General features: G+C 44.9%; 1 protein-coding gene across 1 annotated transcript; it reads left to right on the top strand.

Moving 5' to 3' along the window:
• The first annotated feature begins 15,503 nt into the window (after positions 1-15,503).
• LOC147701471 (uncharacterized) lies at positions 15,504-16,712 on the top strand. Its single transcript, XM_086928659.1, has one exon. The coding sequence runs from the start codon at positions 15,504-15,506 to the stop codon at positions 16,710-16,712; it is 1,209 nt and encodes a 402-aa protein (XP_086784785.1).
• The last annotated feature ends 768 nt before the right edge of the window (positions 16,713-17,480 follow it).

Here is a 17,480-nt window from a genome sequence, read left to right as displayed (position 1 = left end):
AAGATTGGCTGTTCCATACTGGGATATATTATTATGTTTAAGAATGCTACTTTCAGTTAGGATACAGCTAGAAAAATAATTGAACAACTACATTTGATGGTTTTAAAAATCCAATGGTATAGTGCTATCAGCTTTTTGATAAATATTAAGGAAAATGTACTAGTAGAAAGTTACCATTGCAGGACCCCATTGGAGACGCGGTCGTCCGAAAGAGTTGTCTTGACGGAGGATTGGAATTTTGCTCAGGAAGCGCACCACACGAGGAGACCTTTGGCTTTGCAAGCCAACGTGATTTTTCCGGTTTTCGCGATTTGACCCTTCAGGTGGTGGCCGGTCTCAACTGGGGTTTTCTTTGGCGCAATTTTGAAGTGACAATTAGGTCGACCTGAGATCAGCACGTGGGAGTTGGAGTCTTCTGTTTGGTAAGGTTGCTAAAGCGGCACTCTTGATTTGTTAAGCCTGGGATTTTTGCTTGAATTTGTTATTTAATTTTTGCAAAAATTGAAGGCAGGTAATGTAGAGATTTTTCTCCTTTTGAAGTATTTTTTGTAGTAATATTTTATATATATTTATGAAACATGCCTGTTCTCGGCACACTCTGTAAATGGTGTTGCTGCTCTTGTGGTACCAAAGCTAGTTTAGAACAAAGTCAGCCGGCTCCCCCAGAGGGGCCACCTAATAGAGGCATGTATGTCAAATATGGTATTTCTTTCATAATGTACGGACCACTGTGGAACAAATACGCAAAGAAAGATTCTGATCTGCAAGGGCCAGTGAATGGGTCATTTGATTTTTAAAAAGGTTCAATATGTGGAGCAGTGTTTATTTAGAAGAAAAAGTAGACCCGATATGTTTGATTGTGTGCGTATGTGTGAGAAAGAAGTATGAAAGAGAGTGAAGAGAGCAGAAGCTACCCCAACAACCACTTAAAACAACACTCAATGACGCATGGGGTCTCCCTATATTGACAGGTCATGCCAAATGCGGTAGCTGTGTGTGTTGTGAATCAACCATAGAAGGAAAAAGTTTTGAATTCGGTACAATCAAACTGTAATTCAATAAACGTGGTATACGCTATCTTCTGTCCCTGCATGTTGATTTACATAGGTCAAACCACCCAGAAGATAAAACTCAGGATTGGACAACACCGCAGCAGGATCCGCTGCAAAATGGCGAACGCCCCCCTCGTGGATCATTTCACAGAGAAAGGACACACTGAAAAAGATCTGATCTGGACTGTAATAACATTGATCAAATCTCCACCTAGGGGAGCAGATGTCTCTATGCTACTTAACAAAGAGGAACTGCACTGGATCCTCAAGACCAACAGTTTCCGTACTGGATTGAATTGCCTTGAAAACTGGACCTCCCTGCTCTAATGTGTAATCCTGTATAATAATCAATAATTAATTGTACTGCAATTTTAAGTCACCTGCGTCGCTCTCACTCTCACTATCGACTAGAATATCACCATTCACCACATTAATCTGTCCTATGCACTCCATTTCAAAATGGCCACTCCAATTCCTCATTATTTTCACTGAACCTTAGTCCTTCCTCTGTCTCCACGCCCACCCCTCAGTCCTTCCTCTCTGTCCATGCCCATCCTTGCCTATAACAGAGCTTCCCAAGATGGCTGCCACCCTCTATCCTGACGCCGGACCAGCCATCGAGCTCCTGATCTTGAAGTAAGTTAGTTCCCATTCCAGGAACTAGAGACCATTTCCAGTTCACCTCAATTGGAAATCTAGTTACAAAGCAATTTTTTTTTTTAAAAACCCTCTTTTTCAGACTCTGTGATTGTGCGGTTGTAAGGTATCCCTATCTCGACTATCCAAGTGGACTCCCGAACTAATACGGTAATTGCAGCTTTCCCGCTTTTCATCCCACGGATGTGCCACAAGCCTCGTCACAATGGCTTGAGTGATAGTAATTCTGTCCTCCCTTCGCCTCTAGATCCCTATCAGCTGGCTAACTGCCCCTTGTGACCCCGAGCTATCGCGCCCGCTTCTGATCCAACTTGCAGGTATCCTCTCACAAGCCTGTCATAATACCTACTTCACGTCCTAATTAGCCTTTCCGACCTTGTGGCAGCTCAATATTATTGCATGATTCCTTTTCTATGCCGTCACACCGACCACTGCGCCATAATTACTAGTGTTCTAATCACGGCAGGAGACATCATCAGCTTTCTGTTCTTGACACATGCTTTATCGAATGTGTCCTACCAATCACTGCGCCATTTTTATCCACTTTTTCATTTCATTACCACCTTCATGCTCACACGATCTAATGCCTGAACCCTGTGATTGTGGTCCTGTCATTGTTTAAACACACTGACTGCTGCGCCTTATGCATAAGTGTTCACGTCACAACACTAGATTGCATCCGCATTTAAATTAATGCATGACCAACCCAGATGTGGTCTCTCATCAGCCGTACAATACCAATCACTGCGCCGTCCTCCCTTTCACTTTATCACAGTGTATTCTGTATAGATTGATCGGCAAATAGTGGTCTCACCTCTTTGACCACGCACAAAAGGCACTCAGTCACGCCAAACCTTCCTCCCCCACTCGTTGTTCCACACATCTCGCCGATTTTAAACTCACAACAGTCACATTTTTACATGCCTAACAGTATTCATGTTTACCAATTCATGTTCCTTTTTGTTTCTTTCCCAATTTCTCCCCTGTGTCATGTAATTGTACAGTAATGCGATTTAGGCATAGTGCAATTGTAAATTTATAAAGACAACAATGAAATATTATGTTGTCTGAGGATGATGCCCAGTATCTAGTGGTGGCATCGAAAAGTCGTCGACACCAAAAAACGCCATATGCAGTAAGACTATGCAATATTGTAATGTGCAATGGTGTATAAGAAAATGATCTTAGTCTGTTAAAACTTTCAAATAGGAGTGTACAGACGTATTTCACTTTGCCCTTTGGCCATTCTGTGCTTCGTTTTGTTGTCTCACTGTTTCGTGGGTCACGGCTGTGCCCACTTGTCATTGAATGTTTCTAACAATTTAATTTTATATATATTTGCAAAATAAATTCTTGTCCGGCTGGACAAAAGACATACTACCTATTTAGAGTATGATTATTGTATATAAGTGATGTTTCCTCAGAAAATAGGGACCATTGTTTTCTATAACGAGAGCAGAAGCTATAGCAGAAAAAGAACAATGAAAAACGATATATCAAAAAGCGCTAGAATTAAAAAATAAATAAAAGGAGGAAAAAATAGAAAAAGAAGATAGGGAACTTCGATTAGAGGTAAATGGCCAGTATCCTATTAGGCGACCTAGTTAGCCCATATTTAATACGCCTCAGGATGATTGCATCCTATTAGAACGACCCCCACCCTGTATAAATTTCCCACTCCAAGTGCCCCTGAGGGTGACGTTTCTGATGAGGAGCATTCATCTTCAGACGACAAAGAACAAGATAAACAAAATGGGCGACAGACTCGCTCTACTTTGACAAGAGCAGAAAAAGATAAATTAGAAACCGCTGCTAGGGAGTAGGCTCGTCAATCTCATGCGGCATCGCTCATTGTAACTATGGTTCAACATTGGAACAGTGCAGAGCAATTTTATATTGTAGAAAAATTAGTTTGGGAGGTAATATTTGATCACAGACAAATTTCCCAGGAACTCGACCCCGCAGATATAAATACTGATTACAAACGATTAACAAAGGGGACTTTTCCTTTTTCAAACATATCTGATATGATTAGACGAGTGGTTAAAATACAAGACGCAACATTACGTTTACGAAAGGAACAAGAATTGGCTAGAAAACTGAGAGGTATAGAAGCAGCTCGATCTCAACCACAGAATGTAGATGCTTTGGTGGAAGAGGCTACACCCAGTAATACTACAGGTACTGGAAAACGTATGCGTGAAGCTGCACCCCTGTATGTTCCTCCTAAGGGTGTGGGAACAAAAGATGATAAAACTTCAAATGATGCAAAGAGACATTTTATATATAATTGGGTTTACACTCCTTGGATTAGAGCTGTCGTGATGGCTCTTAAAGCTGCTTTGCCAAACCCCCGGAAAAATGCTGCCGCCTTCTATGAGGAGATGGAAGGAGCCATTAGCTCCTGCACTATGACCTTCCCAGATGTTGATATGTTCTTTGAATTTATTTTGCCTCCTGATATGTGGAGAACATTACGTAGAATAGATGACAATGTAGCATATGGTGATGCCTGGGAACATTTAGAACAAATAGACGCGGAAAGTGAGCCTGGGCAGAAACCGCAGAAGGAGATATTAGATCTTCCTAAAGCTATTGTGACTAAGTTAAAGACTCTCATACCCCCTAAGAAGAAAATAGATTGGACTATGTTAGCGTGCTGTAAACAGAAAACAAATGAGTCAGTTTCTGACTTCTTTTCAAGGTTTGAGGAAACATTCCATGATTTTAGTGGTCAGTCATTGGCCAATGATACGGGTAAGCATTTGTTTGTTGATAAATTTGTCACTAATATGTTACCAGAAATAGCTAATCGCTTAAAGGCCAGCGAGAGTTCTTGGACCACGTCTTCCCCAGTTTCCATTTTGACTATGACCCAATATTATGAGCGGCAGGAGCAGGAAGCAAAAGGCTGGGAAGATAAGAAGGTTAAGGAGTTAAAGACAAACGTTATGTTGGCTCAAATATATGGTCCACCGTTTAGGGGAGGTGAAAGAGGTGGGCGTGTAATGTATACACCTGTAGTGCCCCCTCTTCCTCGAGAAAATGTGTCCCCTGATCAGTGTGCTTATTGTAAAAGGACTGGGCATTGGCGTTCTGAGTGCCCTTTTTTGCGAGGTCTGCAGTATCAGCGGGGAACGGGCAGTATGAGAGGATGCCCACGGAATTCAGGAAACAGGGGAAGTATGGGAGCTCACCCCAGATTTGAAGTAGTTGAACAAGGACCAAATTACTCTAATACTTTTGATAGACAAAAACAGTATAAAATGTCTGATTATTCTGGTGATGCCCTTGCAGATTCTGATTATGCATAGGACAGCCTAGGCTTGGGTAAGGAACCGGTTGAGGTGCCAGTAGATCAAATGGGTCCTTATATTGAATCAAACGTCTTCGGCTCTAATGATCGGATTCTGGTTGATAATGGAGCTACTCGTAGTGCTCTGTCTAAAAACTTGGTTCCTAGGGCTCCCCTGTCTGGCACAATGATAACATCAATAGGATTCAATAGGACACCTACACCTAGCCCACTTTCACAGCCACTTGAATTCAGACTTGATAAATTCACTGCAACATGTGCATTTTTCCTTTCCCCTACCACACCAGACAACATTGTGGGTATCGATATGCTTAAATATGTTCGTGCCGCAATACGTTGTTCTCCGGAAGGTGTGCGTGTTATTTTAAATGACAATTATCCAATGGTTGAGAGATCTTGTCTTATCAATGAGGATGTCGCACTGGCATCCTTACCCAGTACTTTGTGGGCTATATCAGACACTAATGTGGGTCAAATGGTTATTCCACCTGTACATATTCAAGTAAAGGAGGGTGTTTCATTGCCTCGACTGCCCCAATATCAAAATATCCCGAGATAGCGAAGAAGCATTGGCACATATTGTTCAGGATTTGATTAAAGTGGGGGTAGTGGAAGAGGTCCCCTATAACACTTGCAATAGCCCTATGCTTCCTATTTTGAAAACGACACTGACACTAAAATCTACAGATTCATTATTGATTTGTGAGAAGTTAATAAAATTGTAGTGCCCCGATAACCAGTAGTTTCTGATATCACTACACTTCTCACTATGGTCCCTCCTACAGCCACTACATTTCCGGTGATCAATTTGAAGAATGTTTTCTTCTCGATACCAGTTCACCCTGTCTGCCGTTATTTGTTCGGGTTCACCCTGAAAAATAGATCATATCGGTTCTGTAGAGCTCCAAAGGGCTATACAGAGAGTCCTAGCATTTACAGTCAGGCATTAAAAAGGCAGCTTGATTCTTTTCCTGTACCTACAGGGGTTTCCCTTATCCAATATGCCGACGATATTTGTTGACTGCAGATACCCCTGAGCAGTGTAAAGAAGGAACACTGCTATTGTTATAATGTCTTGCCTCTCCCAATCACAAAGTCTCTAGAAAGAAATTGCAATTTTGTAGACAGTAGATTACCTATTTAGGTCACCTCCTGTCTAAGGAGGGACGTGCACTTACACCAGACTGCATTCAGACTATTTTAGATGCTCCTGTGCCCCGTACTCAGAAGGATGTCCGTGCACTGATTTGCATCACTTCTATTTGTAGGCAGTGGATCCCTAGATTTTCACACATTATTAAACCTTTGTTGGCCCTTTTGATTAAAGACACTCCAATGCCCCTCCCATGGACTACTGACTGTCAGAATGCCTTCTAATAAGTATGCGAAGCTCTTTGCTCTGCACTAGTAATAGGAACTTCAGACTACACTAAGACTTTCACACTCTATGCCCACAAGAGGGAAGGTTGTGCCCTCTCGGTTTTAACACAGACACCAGGGGATAAGCAACATCCTTGTGCATATTTCTCACCTGTCCTTGACCCAGTCGCATGTGCGCTGCCTGGATGTGTCCGAGCAGTGGCAGAAACGGCTGTATCAATACGTGAGAGTGAAGGAATAGTTTTGTCACATAAACTTGTGTTAGTACCCCATTCTGTTGATGGTTTGCTAAATCAAACGAAAACACAGCATTTGACTAGTGCTTGCTTGAGAGGATATGAATTGACACTTTTGGCCCCACATATTACACTGAAAAGATCTTTGATACTAAGCCCTGCTACATTGTTGCAATTTCCATCTACTCAGCCACAGTCACAACAGTCACATGCTTGTGTATTCCTTACTGAAGAGCAAACAAAAGGCTGCATTGACTTACAAGATACACCTCTCTCTAGTGTTGATGGGGAGGTAAGGGTTGACTGCTTGTGTCTAAAATTGCCTGATGGTACTACATCTGCTGCCTATGCAATTACAACACTTCAGACAGCAGTTGAAACAGCTCGCATCCCACAGAAGTCAGCCCAAGCAGCCAAATTGATTGCACTAACAAGAGCGTGTGAGCTTAACACAAACTTACTTGTTAAAATTTTTACTGACAGCCAGTACACTTTCGGGGTGTCACACAATTTTGGTCGCTTATGGAAAGAAAAGGGCTTTCTCACCTCATATGGGACACAGATAGTGCATGGGGAATTGGTAAATAATCTCCTTACTGCCCTAACCTATCCTAAGAAAGTGGCAATTGTTAAGTGTAGTGCACATAAGAAAGTGACTGATAAAATAGGAGCAGGAAACGCCTTTGCAGATCACACAGCAAGTGAAACCGCAATGCAGCGAAGTACCACATCTATGTATGTAGTGAAGTCACAAGCTGAACGTTGCCATGATGCCAGGCAAGAGGTGCTGCACATGCAACAATCTGCTTCCGCTGATGAACTAGACCAATGGTCTAAGGAGGGAACACTAGATGATGAGGGATGTTGGAGGAATAACAAAATGACCAAATGGAAGTTACCCACAGCTTTCTTATACCTCATGATTCACATGGCACATGGGCCGGCACATGTTGGTGCATCCTCAATGGCAAAACAACTCATGCAAGTTTGGGATCATCTTGATATTGCCGGCACTGCTAAAAAGATGGTCCAGTCTTGTTTGGTCTGTCTTCAGTATAATCCAGGAAAGGGAACATGAAATCCAACAGAAGGGTTTGCAACACCAACTGCACCTTTTGAGGTCCTGCAAATGGACTACATTCAGTTTGAGCGCTGTAATAACTTAAAATATGTCCTAGTAGTGGTTTGTGCCTTCAGTAAATGGGTGGAGGCGTATACTATGAAGGATAATACAGCACTCACATTAGCGTAGGTTCTCCAAAAGGAGTTCTTCCCTCGATTCGGCATTTGTCGGGTCTTATGGAGTGACAATGGACCTCATTTCATTGGGCAAGTTGTCGAATATGCAAAGAAGGGGTTAGGGATTAAGCAGAAATGTCATGCCGCCTTCCACCCACAATCAGCAGGCTTGGTGGAACGTAATAATTCCACCCTGAAACTGAAATTGGCTAAAATACAGGTTTCCCTGTCTTTGAAATTGCCTGATGCCCTGCCCCTAGCACTATTTTCTACCAGATCAATGCCACATACATGATCTGGCCTTACACCATATGAGGGCAGAACAGAAAGTGGTATGGACCAAGTAAGGATTACACGCTGTTGGGTGTTTAATATGGTTTAAAAGAAAGCGATATCGGATACAGTGGCAGCGCACTGAATATATATTTGAATACCCATACACTGGATGATTGTGCTGTTGGGCCCAAGGAGAGTCAATATAAATTTTGAGATATAGCTTGCCTTCTGAGCATAATAATGGGGTGCAGAGGGCTTGTACTTGTTTAATATAATGGATAGATACCAGCTGCACAAGGTGATTAGTTGTACACTGTGGATCATTTTATTGAAGGGTTAGCACAATGTCCCCCATTAAGATGTTTGGTTATGATATTTTTTACAGCTACTTGATACCGGAACATTACAGAATATTGAACTCATATGAATTGTGTGTAAAGGACGCCGCAGGAAATAGACACCCTCTGTGGGTTGGAAGTATCACCACGGAAAGAGTTTGTATCTTAATCAGACAAGAGTATGTTATCAGTAACACACTAGGTTTACGCTGTGTATTTCCCCAAGAAATCATGTCTTTTACAGAAATTCATGTGGACAGGACCTAGGTATTTATGACACAAATGCCATTTGGGTCTTAAAGGTCTCTTTTGATAGTCACAGATCTTTTATCACTTGGGTCGGGTTGCATGATTTGCACCCACTAGAGTTCTTGAGTCACGTGTGCACACTTCCATATAATCGGCAAGATCGCGACCACATACACATTCACACCTCTTTTGACTTCATTATCCTCTATCTTCCTTTGGTAGTTCATCTGCGCCGTATCATTTTGTAAAAAAAGATTCTATCACATGAACATATCCCATCTTGTGCATAAACTTTGGATTCTATTCTTGAGATGGATCACTTTAACTACTGAAAATACAAGTTTGTGTTAGCTTGTGGTACACAAGATAGGACTTGAGTTGTGTACTTATGTTTATATTTATACAGCCATGAAAAACTCGCAGGACCAATACCCATCTAAGCGACGAAACACATGTCAGCTGTTTGACTGTGTGGAGATCAACTGAATAAAAGAGAAAAGAAGACAGAGAGAATCTGAAATCTCTTGACTAAGTGTGCTTATTGTCTATGCACTACCTACTGTTTTTTATTAATTCTGACGTGTGCTGGGGAGTATTAGTTCACACCATGGGTACTCACAAAGTTTCTCTCAGGGGCCAAATTTATAGTGTGGTTTGTGCCCGAGGGCCGCACCGGTGGGGCGGGTCGGTGGGGGAAGGCGGCAGGGCTAGAGCAAAAAAAACTGTGACCAAGAGGTTGAACACAGGCCCCTGCAGCGGATGCCTTCATCCACTGAGCCACCAGACTCGGCATACAAACTTCTTTCTCTATCTCTGTCGCCCTTCCTCTCTCTATCTCGCCCTCCCTCTCTCTGTCTGTTTCCCTCCCTATCTCTCCCTCTCTCTGTCTCCCTCTCTCTCCCTCTCTGTCTCCCTTCCTCTCTGTCTCCCTCTGTCTCCCTTCCTCTGTCTGTCTGCCTCTGTCTCCCTGACTCCCTCCCTCTGTCTCCCTCTGCCTCCCTCTCTCTCCCTCCCTCGCTCTCCCTCTGTCTCCCTCCCTCTCCCTCCCTCGCTCTACCTCCGTCTCCCGCTCCCTCTCTGTCTCTCTCTCTGCCTCGCTGTCTCTCAGTCTCTGCCTCTATCTGTCTGTCTGTCCCTGTCTCCCTCCCTCTGTCTCCCTCTCTGTCTCTATCTGTCTGTCTCTGCCTCTATCTGTCTGCCCCTGTCCCTATCTCTGCCTCTATCTGTCTCTATCTCTATCTCTCTGTCTCCGTCCTTCTCTCTCCCTCTCTCTGTCTCCCTCCCACTGTCTCCTTCTCTCTGCCTCCCTCTGTCTCCTTCTCTCTGCCTCCATCTGTCTCCTTCTCTCTGTCTCCCTGTTTCCCTCTCTGTCTCCCGCCCTCTGTCTCCCGCCCTCTGTCTCCCTCCCCCTGTCTTCCTCCCTCTGTCTTCCTCCCTCTGTCTCCCTCCCTCGGTCTCCCTCTCTGTCTCCCTCTCTCTGTCTCCCTCTCTGTCTCCCTCTCTGTCTCCCTCTCTAGCTCCCTCTGTCTCTGTCTCCCTCTGTCTGTCTCTGTCTCCCTCTGTCTGTCTCTGTCTCCCTCTGTCTGTCTCTGTCTCCCTCTGTCTGTCTCTGTCTCCCTCTGTCTGTCTCTGCCTACCTCTGTCCGTTTCTGCCTCCCTCCCTCTGCCTCCCTCCCTCTGTCTCCCTCCCTCTGTCTCCCTCCCTCGGTCCCCCTCCGTCGGTCACCCTCCGTCCGTGTTGTACCCCTCACTATTTCCTTGCCCATATCCTTGACAATATAAGCCTTACATGTAAAGCAGCCCACTCGTCCTGTCCTTACACTGCTCCTGCCCCCTCACAGACCTCATAACCTGCAATATTATTACTCTGTGCTCATATTTGACATTGCTCCTACTCCCTTGCTCTCTTATGTTGATCCCTCACCTTTCTATACCTCCTCACTGTGCTCCTCATTCGGCTTGTATGCTTTACTCATACAAAGTCAGCCAGTACCTCTGTTTTTCCTTTCTCTGTCCCTTCCCTTTACCGCTGCCGTCTTATTCTGCCTCTGCCATTCATCTCTATGTACACACTGTGCCCCTATCCCCTCAGCTCTGACTCTACCTAATGTGTGCCAAGGCCCATAACCAATAACTATTTGCTGTTCAATTCTGCAGCATAATCGACCTGATGCTACATCTGTGCAACGACTCAGGCTGGTAGTGTTGCATTACTAAAAAGTAACATACTTTCTAAAGAAATGCACAAAGCAAGCTGAATTGCCTGTAAAAAACGTTAGAAATATTTTCCACAACACAAGCACATAAATGTTTCACTCAGAATCATACAATTTAATAAAGTGGGGAAGCTGGGATTTGTACACAATTATTCTGCTGGGCTGCTTCCGAGGCATATAACTGTGTATAAACTGCATCTCCCCCAATGTCACCTGTAAACTTTCCGTAGCACCACAGTTGTGAACCGAGAGCCTGTAGCATCCCATTTACCTAAAGTGAAGCCATGCATGAAACAAATGGCTAGGCGCAGCCCACGGATCCATGTGAAGACTTTGCTGGATCCTTATTTGATTTATTCTGCTAACACCACGTGTCTGCTCTGAGACCATGAGGAAGTAAAGTCCGGGCTCTGCGGAAATCCTAACCAGGGGCCTTCAAAACATACATTTAACCACAGACACAGCTCTGTTTTAGTGGCACCAATCGAGATATTAAAGAGGCCCCACTGTCTGTGAGAAATATGTACAAGTAGCACAGCCAAGGTTCTCAGTGGCAGGGCGAGCAAGTGAAGCCAGAGACTGAGGTGAGGGCGGGGGCTATGGGTGAGCCTGCGAGACACTATTTGTCATCGCATGCCTCTTTTATGCTTTTCCAGGTAAACGCGGTCCCGAGTAATTACAATAGGCAGAAATTATGCCATTTCTGTGCCTGCTGATTTCCACGGGGGCCGCATGGAATGGCCTGGCGGGCCGCAAATGGCCAGCGGGCCGTACTTTGAGTACCGCCGGTTTACACCATATGAGGTTGTGTTTGGCAGGCCCACGAATAATTGGGGAATCCCTAAGCCTTCCCCTGTACATGATGTACCCCATGTGTTGATGAGTGACTATTTGTCCCAGTTAACTGACAGCTTGTCTTCTTATTATCAGCAAGTACGGGAAGCCGTTCCAGACAGGTCGCAGGGTGATGGCCATGATCTGCGGCCTGGTGACTTTGTCTTGACGAAGTCCTTTCAGCGGACCAGTTCCTTAGCACCTCGTTGGTGTGGACCAGAACAAGTCCTTCTGGCTACCAGAATTGCAGTGCGAGTGACCAACCGGAAGAATTGGGTGCATGCTACCCACTGTCGTAAAGTTCAGCTTGCCTCAGCTTGCCCTCATGAGCCCAGCTGCGTTGACAGATCACCGCGACAACCTGGTCACCGAAAGAGGACGAGCTGTATCACCTGAAGGACCTGAGGAAGTTTTCTTGGACCATACGATCCCTGGTGCTTCCTGGGAGGTTAAAGACGGACTATAAGGGGGGTAGCCTATTAGTGATACTCGTCTCAACCTTAGTGAAGAACCCAACGGCTGCCCAGGATCTTAGGGCACTATCTGTTTTGTTGTTTATCGATGAAATTAACATGCTGGAGGAAAAGAAATCGAATGCTGCAAAAGTCTGTAGTAAAAATATGATGTTAGCTATTGGACTAACTTTGACTCTTGCCATCATCGCTACTGTAATGTGGGTAGTGGAGGAAGTAATGCCTGGAACCTCCTCACCTAACATTATTGTTACATCACTCACTGCAAAAGAGCACCATCATTTTGATTTGCCGCAACATGAACAGTGATACTGGCAAAATCTGAGAAACAATGTATTTCTTCAAATGTTGCATCAGACACACCAGCTAAGAAATGCTACTAACTATCGGGTTTGTGGCAAGATTTCTCCTCATCGAAACAAAAAAGGAATCCTGTTGTCACCGCTGCCATTCTCTCACAATGGCTCATGCCCAGCTTGGTTCAAACTTTTACATTCATTTAATGAACAAAGTCTGTTACCCCAACGAAGATGGGGACCCACAAGTAAAAGGGACTGCTTTAGAAATGGAAAAATATAGTAAAAGAAGTCAGCAACAGGATGCTAATTGATACGCATAACATTTATCGTACCCTTTTAAAGCATAAGAAAATGTCTTAGCTTATGCCAAAAGGGCCGTCTGTGGAAAACGTAAAATGATTCATTTGGCAGAAGCAACAGCCATTTTGGCTGTGGTGTCCTTTATGTTAACTTCGTAATTCTCCCGTCCTCTGCTGCTCGTCTTTTTCTGCCTGAAGTATCTATTTTAGTTGACTTCCTGACTCAGCTAAAAGCAATGTACGTGCTGAGAGTTTGTAGCTTCCAGTACTGTCAATATTTATGTGCTGCCATAAGCGTTTCTTCTCCCCCTCCCACTTTGCTGACCATGTAGTTTTCATCTGCCCTTGTTTGCTGATAGCTATTCCTAAAACAAGTTCTTCCTATTTCTGTTCACGTACTTACACTGCACAAAATCTGTATTTAAAGGGCACTGGTTTGTGAAGCCAGTGTACTTCCTCAGGCAGCACTTAAGAGTGCTGTGTGGATGTGGTCCCACTCATGAGTGATTAATAAACTTGTTATTTATTTCCAACTCCAGTGCTGATCTCTATTTTGTTGGTCTCTGAACCCGTGGACAAAAGGGTGACCCTGCACCAGTGTACCCCTAAAAAAGGGGTACATTTACACATAACTAGCAGAGGCAAAAGAGGCATTGTGTGTTATAGTATGAACGTGGCTGTGTGTTTGTCTGATAAAGGGGAGTGTGTGGGTATTCTCTTGGTTGTGCTGGTATATATTGGTTTATGTGTGCACTGGTTGTGATTGGTATGGTCATTTCATGGTGAGTGTATGGAAGAATGTTAGTAGGTATGTGTGTTCATCTTATTGGTGTGTAGGAAATGGGCCCTTTCTGAAGTGTCACCCCAGATTTTCCATCTTCAGCTGGACCCTATACTTTTGCTGGCTATACAGTTCTGTGCACTTTAGCCCCACTAACCAATGATGAAGTGCCCGTGCTCCTCCTTTTAACATACTAAAATTGGCATACCCCTGACTGACAAATTTAACTTATCCAGTACTGGGTTACCTTTCATAGATTCACATGCCTGAATCATTCCCCGTCGTCGAGGCGGGAGTCCCACGGTAAATAAAAAAGCAGTGCCAAAAGCACTTTGTAGTAGTAGGCCCTAGAAAAGGCCTGAGGCCTATATTATAGTAGCCTATCTACATCATTATGCTAAAAAGACCAAAGTCTTTGCTCCAACCAATTAGCTTACAGCACCCTCTAGAACCTTCCCTGCAGAGCCAGCTCTCCTCAGATTTTCACCGCACGTCGTGTGGAAGGGAGTCTCCCTGAGTCTTTTTTCTTCAAAGCTTCAAGAAGTCTGATAAGAAGGCCTTATTTAGACCTTGCAGAACCTGCGAGAAAAAGAGGATCCATGTGGATGACCAGCATAAGGACTGCATTTATTGCCTTTATCCCAAACATGAGGCAAAAAACTGTAAGATCTGCCGAACCTTCCCTTCTAAGACCTTAAGGGACAGGGAGGCCAGAGTCCTTTTGTGGCTTAAATCCTCTTCCACGGATGATGATGATAGAGCTTCTACCTCTAGCAAGAGGGCGAGGTCTCAAGAGGATAAGACAAGTGAGGGTAGAAAGCATGCTAAAACCTCCCACTCCACTTCAGGCTCTTCACAGAGATCCCAACATTCTGTCTCTGGAGCCTCAGCCACCAACGATCCTGCAAAGAAAACTGTGAGTAAGACTTCTACTGTCTCCTCTCCAGTGACTACTGTCTCTACTTCGATTTCTTCTTCTATAGATATGATATCCACTGCATCTATCACTGCTCCTATTGTGTCTACAAAGATTTGTATTACGACAAAAAGAACCCTCGTAGACGACTCGTCGACAAAGACTTCATCGTCAACGAAGCATTCGTCGTCCAAAAAGAGCCCGTCGACGAAGTCATCGCCGCCGCCGTCGACTGTCTCGTCGACGAAGAAAGCATCGACGTCTACCCCGTCGACGACAAGCCCGACTTGTGTTACGCCATCGACGACGATCCCGTCGACGACAGTCCCGTCGATGGTGGCTCCGTCGACGTCGAATCCATCGACAACGGTCCCGTCGACGTCGAGCCCATCGACGACGGTCCCGTCGACGGCAAATCCATCGATGACGATGCCTTCGTCGTCGACCTCGTCGACGATTAACCCGTCGACGACGGCATCTTTTCAACAGATGGATACACCTTTGTCACCGGTGCCATCAAAACTGATGAAATCAGCTTCGCTGAAGCCTACCGCTGGGAATCAGGCTTTTTGTACGCCGATTTCAACAAAAAACTTCCAACTCGTGTCTTACAAGAGACAACAAGGATCATATATATCGCCACTTATGCCCTCTCATCTTCTAGAATCTTATGCCAATGATGAAGAGGATGATTTTGAGGACGACGATAATGAAGGTGCTTTTGGTGTGGCGCGTCACCCATCCGAACTCATCATCAAGTGCCAGGATGATGATGAAGACGAATCCTACGCTGAGCACTACTACCAGGAGGATATCTTAGTGCCTCATACATTGGAACATCAGAGACAGCCTAGGGTCCCAGAAGTCACTCAGTTACCGCCTAACTTGATACAAGACTTACAGGCTATGCTGGCGGAATATAAGCAACGTTTTCCGCCACGAATGCCTCAATCTAGTGCTGCCGTTCCTCCTCCGCAACATCTACCGGTTTCTCCAGTCGTGGAAACCCCGCCACCGGTTTTGCCTCCGCAAACTCCGGATACGTCATCGGAAGAGGAAGTAGAAGATGGAGAGTTGCCTAACGTACCTTCATCAGACCCATGGGATGAATACGTTATCCCCATGCCATCCCCTCCAACTCCACAGCCTTCAAATTCACCGCCTGAAGATGTAGGTGGGTTTCACAACCTGATGCAGAGAGCTTCAACCAGATTCAAGCTCCCGGTGACAGTGGAACAAACAGAGTGTTTTCTCCATGATTTTAAGGAGGAAACAAGGAAGATATCTAGAGCCATTCCCATCATGGAATATATTTGGAAGGAAGGCATAAAGATAATGAAAAACCCTGCATCTGTGCCTGCTGTGTTGCCAAGAATTGAAAAGAAATATCGTGCTCCACTCTCTAGTCCAGCGTGCCTTATTGGTCATCCACGCCCGGATTCAGTAATCTCTCAGGCAGCGCAACAAAGGTCGAAGAACCCAGCTACCCCTATTTCTACTCCACCTGATAAAGAGGGGCGACGCTTAGACCTTATTGGGAAGAAGTTTTCCACCATGGCTGCAGCATCTATCAGAGTGGCAAATTCTTTGGCGATTATTGGGCGCTATGATTGCCAAATGTGGTCCGAAATGGCTGGCTTCATAGAGCTATTACCAGAGGACAAAAGGCAAGAAGCCAGAAAAATTCTAATGGAAGGAGAGCGTGCAGCGGAAGAATCCATCGACTGCGCTCTAGATATGGCGAACACGAATTTCAGACAGTTGGCTGGGGCAGCTGTCCTGAGACGTCAAGGGTGGTTGAAAGCCACTACCTTTCGTCCAGAAGTTCAATTGAAAGTACTGGATATGGCATATGACGGAGAGTCCCTCTTTGGGAAGCATGTCGATGAGGCTCTCCAAGCGATTAAAACTGACACAGATACTGCAAAGTCGCTAGGGTCGTTGCAGTATAAAAGAGGATCGTTCAGAGGAGCAAGAGGACGAGGTTATTCGTCCAGAGGAAGTTATTACCAGCAAGGCAGGCAGTATCAACAACAATACCGCCAGAATTATCAGTCCTCGTATAGACAATCTGGATCGGCTGGTTTCTCTCGCCAAGGAGGAAGAAGGCGCGCAAACAATCAAGGACGAGACAATCACAAGAAACAGTGAGAACAATTGGGCGCCACCTTTAATCCCCTACCTTCCTGTGGGCGCGAAGATATCTGCCTTCCAACAGCAATTGCAGCATATAACAACGGATCGGTGGGTGTTAGACTTGGCCCAGCATGGTCACACCCTAGAGTTCATCACCAAACCTCTAACAACTCCGCCCAGGGGTCCCCCTCCCCCTCGTCTTCACTTATTGTTCAAGGAAGTGCAAACTATGCTTCTCAAGAACGCAATAGAGAAGGTTCCAAACCATCAGAGAGGGGCAGGTTTCTATTCCCGTTTTTTCCTCATAAAAAAGAAAACGGGGGAATGGCGACCGATCCTAGACCTGCGCAATCTGAACAGATATCTCAAGAAGCAGGGATTTTGAATGGTCACCCTCTCGGACATTCTCAGTTGCCTCAACGAGGGAGATTACATGGCCTCCTTGGACATGGAAGATGCATACTTCCACATCCCAATCCACCCAAAACATCGAAAGTACCTCCGTTTCACTGTCGCTGGCGCCCATTATCAGTTCAAAGTTCTCCCATTTGGCCTCAAGTCGGCTCCAAGGATTTTCACGAAGTGCCTGGCTCCTGTGGCAGCAGCTCTTTGGGCAGCAAAAGTACAGGTCTTCCCGTATTTGGACGACTGGTTAGTGAAAGGTCCATCAAAAGCCAAAGTAAGATCCGACATTTCAATATGCCGCAATCTCTTCACATCGCTAGGCCTCACGATCAACAAGAGCAAATCTCATTTGAATCCAAAACAAAACCTGTTGTTTCT

This window comes from Lissotriton vulgaris, chromosome 7 (genome assembly GCF_964263255.1).
Source record: "Lissotriton vulgaris chromosome 7, aLisVul1.2, whole genome shotgun sequence".
NCBI lineage: Eukaryota > Metazoa > Chordata > Amphibia > Caudata > Salamandridae > Lissotriton > Lissotriton vulgaris.
This window is presented reverse-complemented; position numbering and strand designations above follow the sequence as displayed.

What these genes read in the sequence shown, in the direction of transcription:
- LOC147701471 (XM_086928659.1), top strand. Translation starts at nt 15,504, where the DNA reads ATGCCTCAATCTAGTGCTGCCGTTCCTCCTCCGCAACATCTACCGGTT.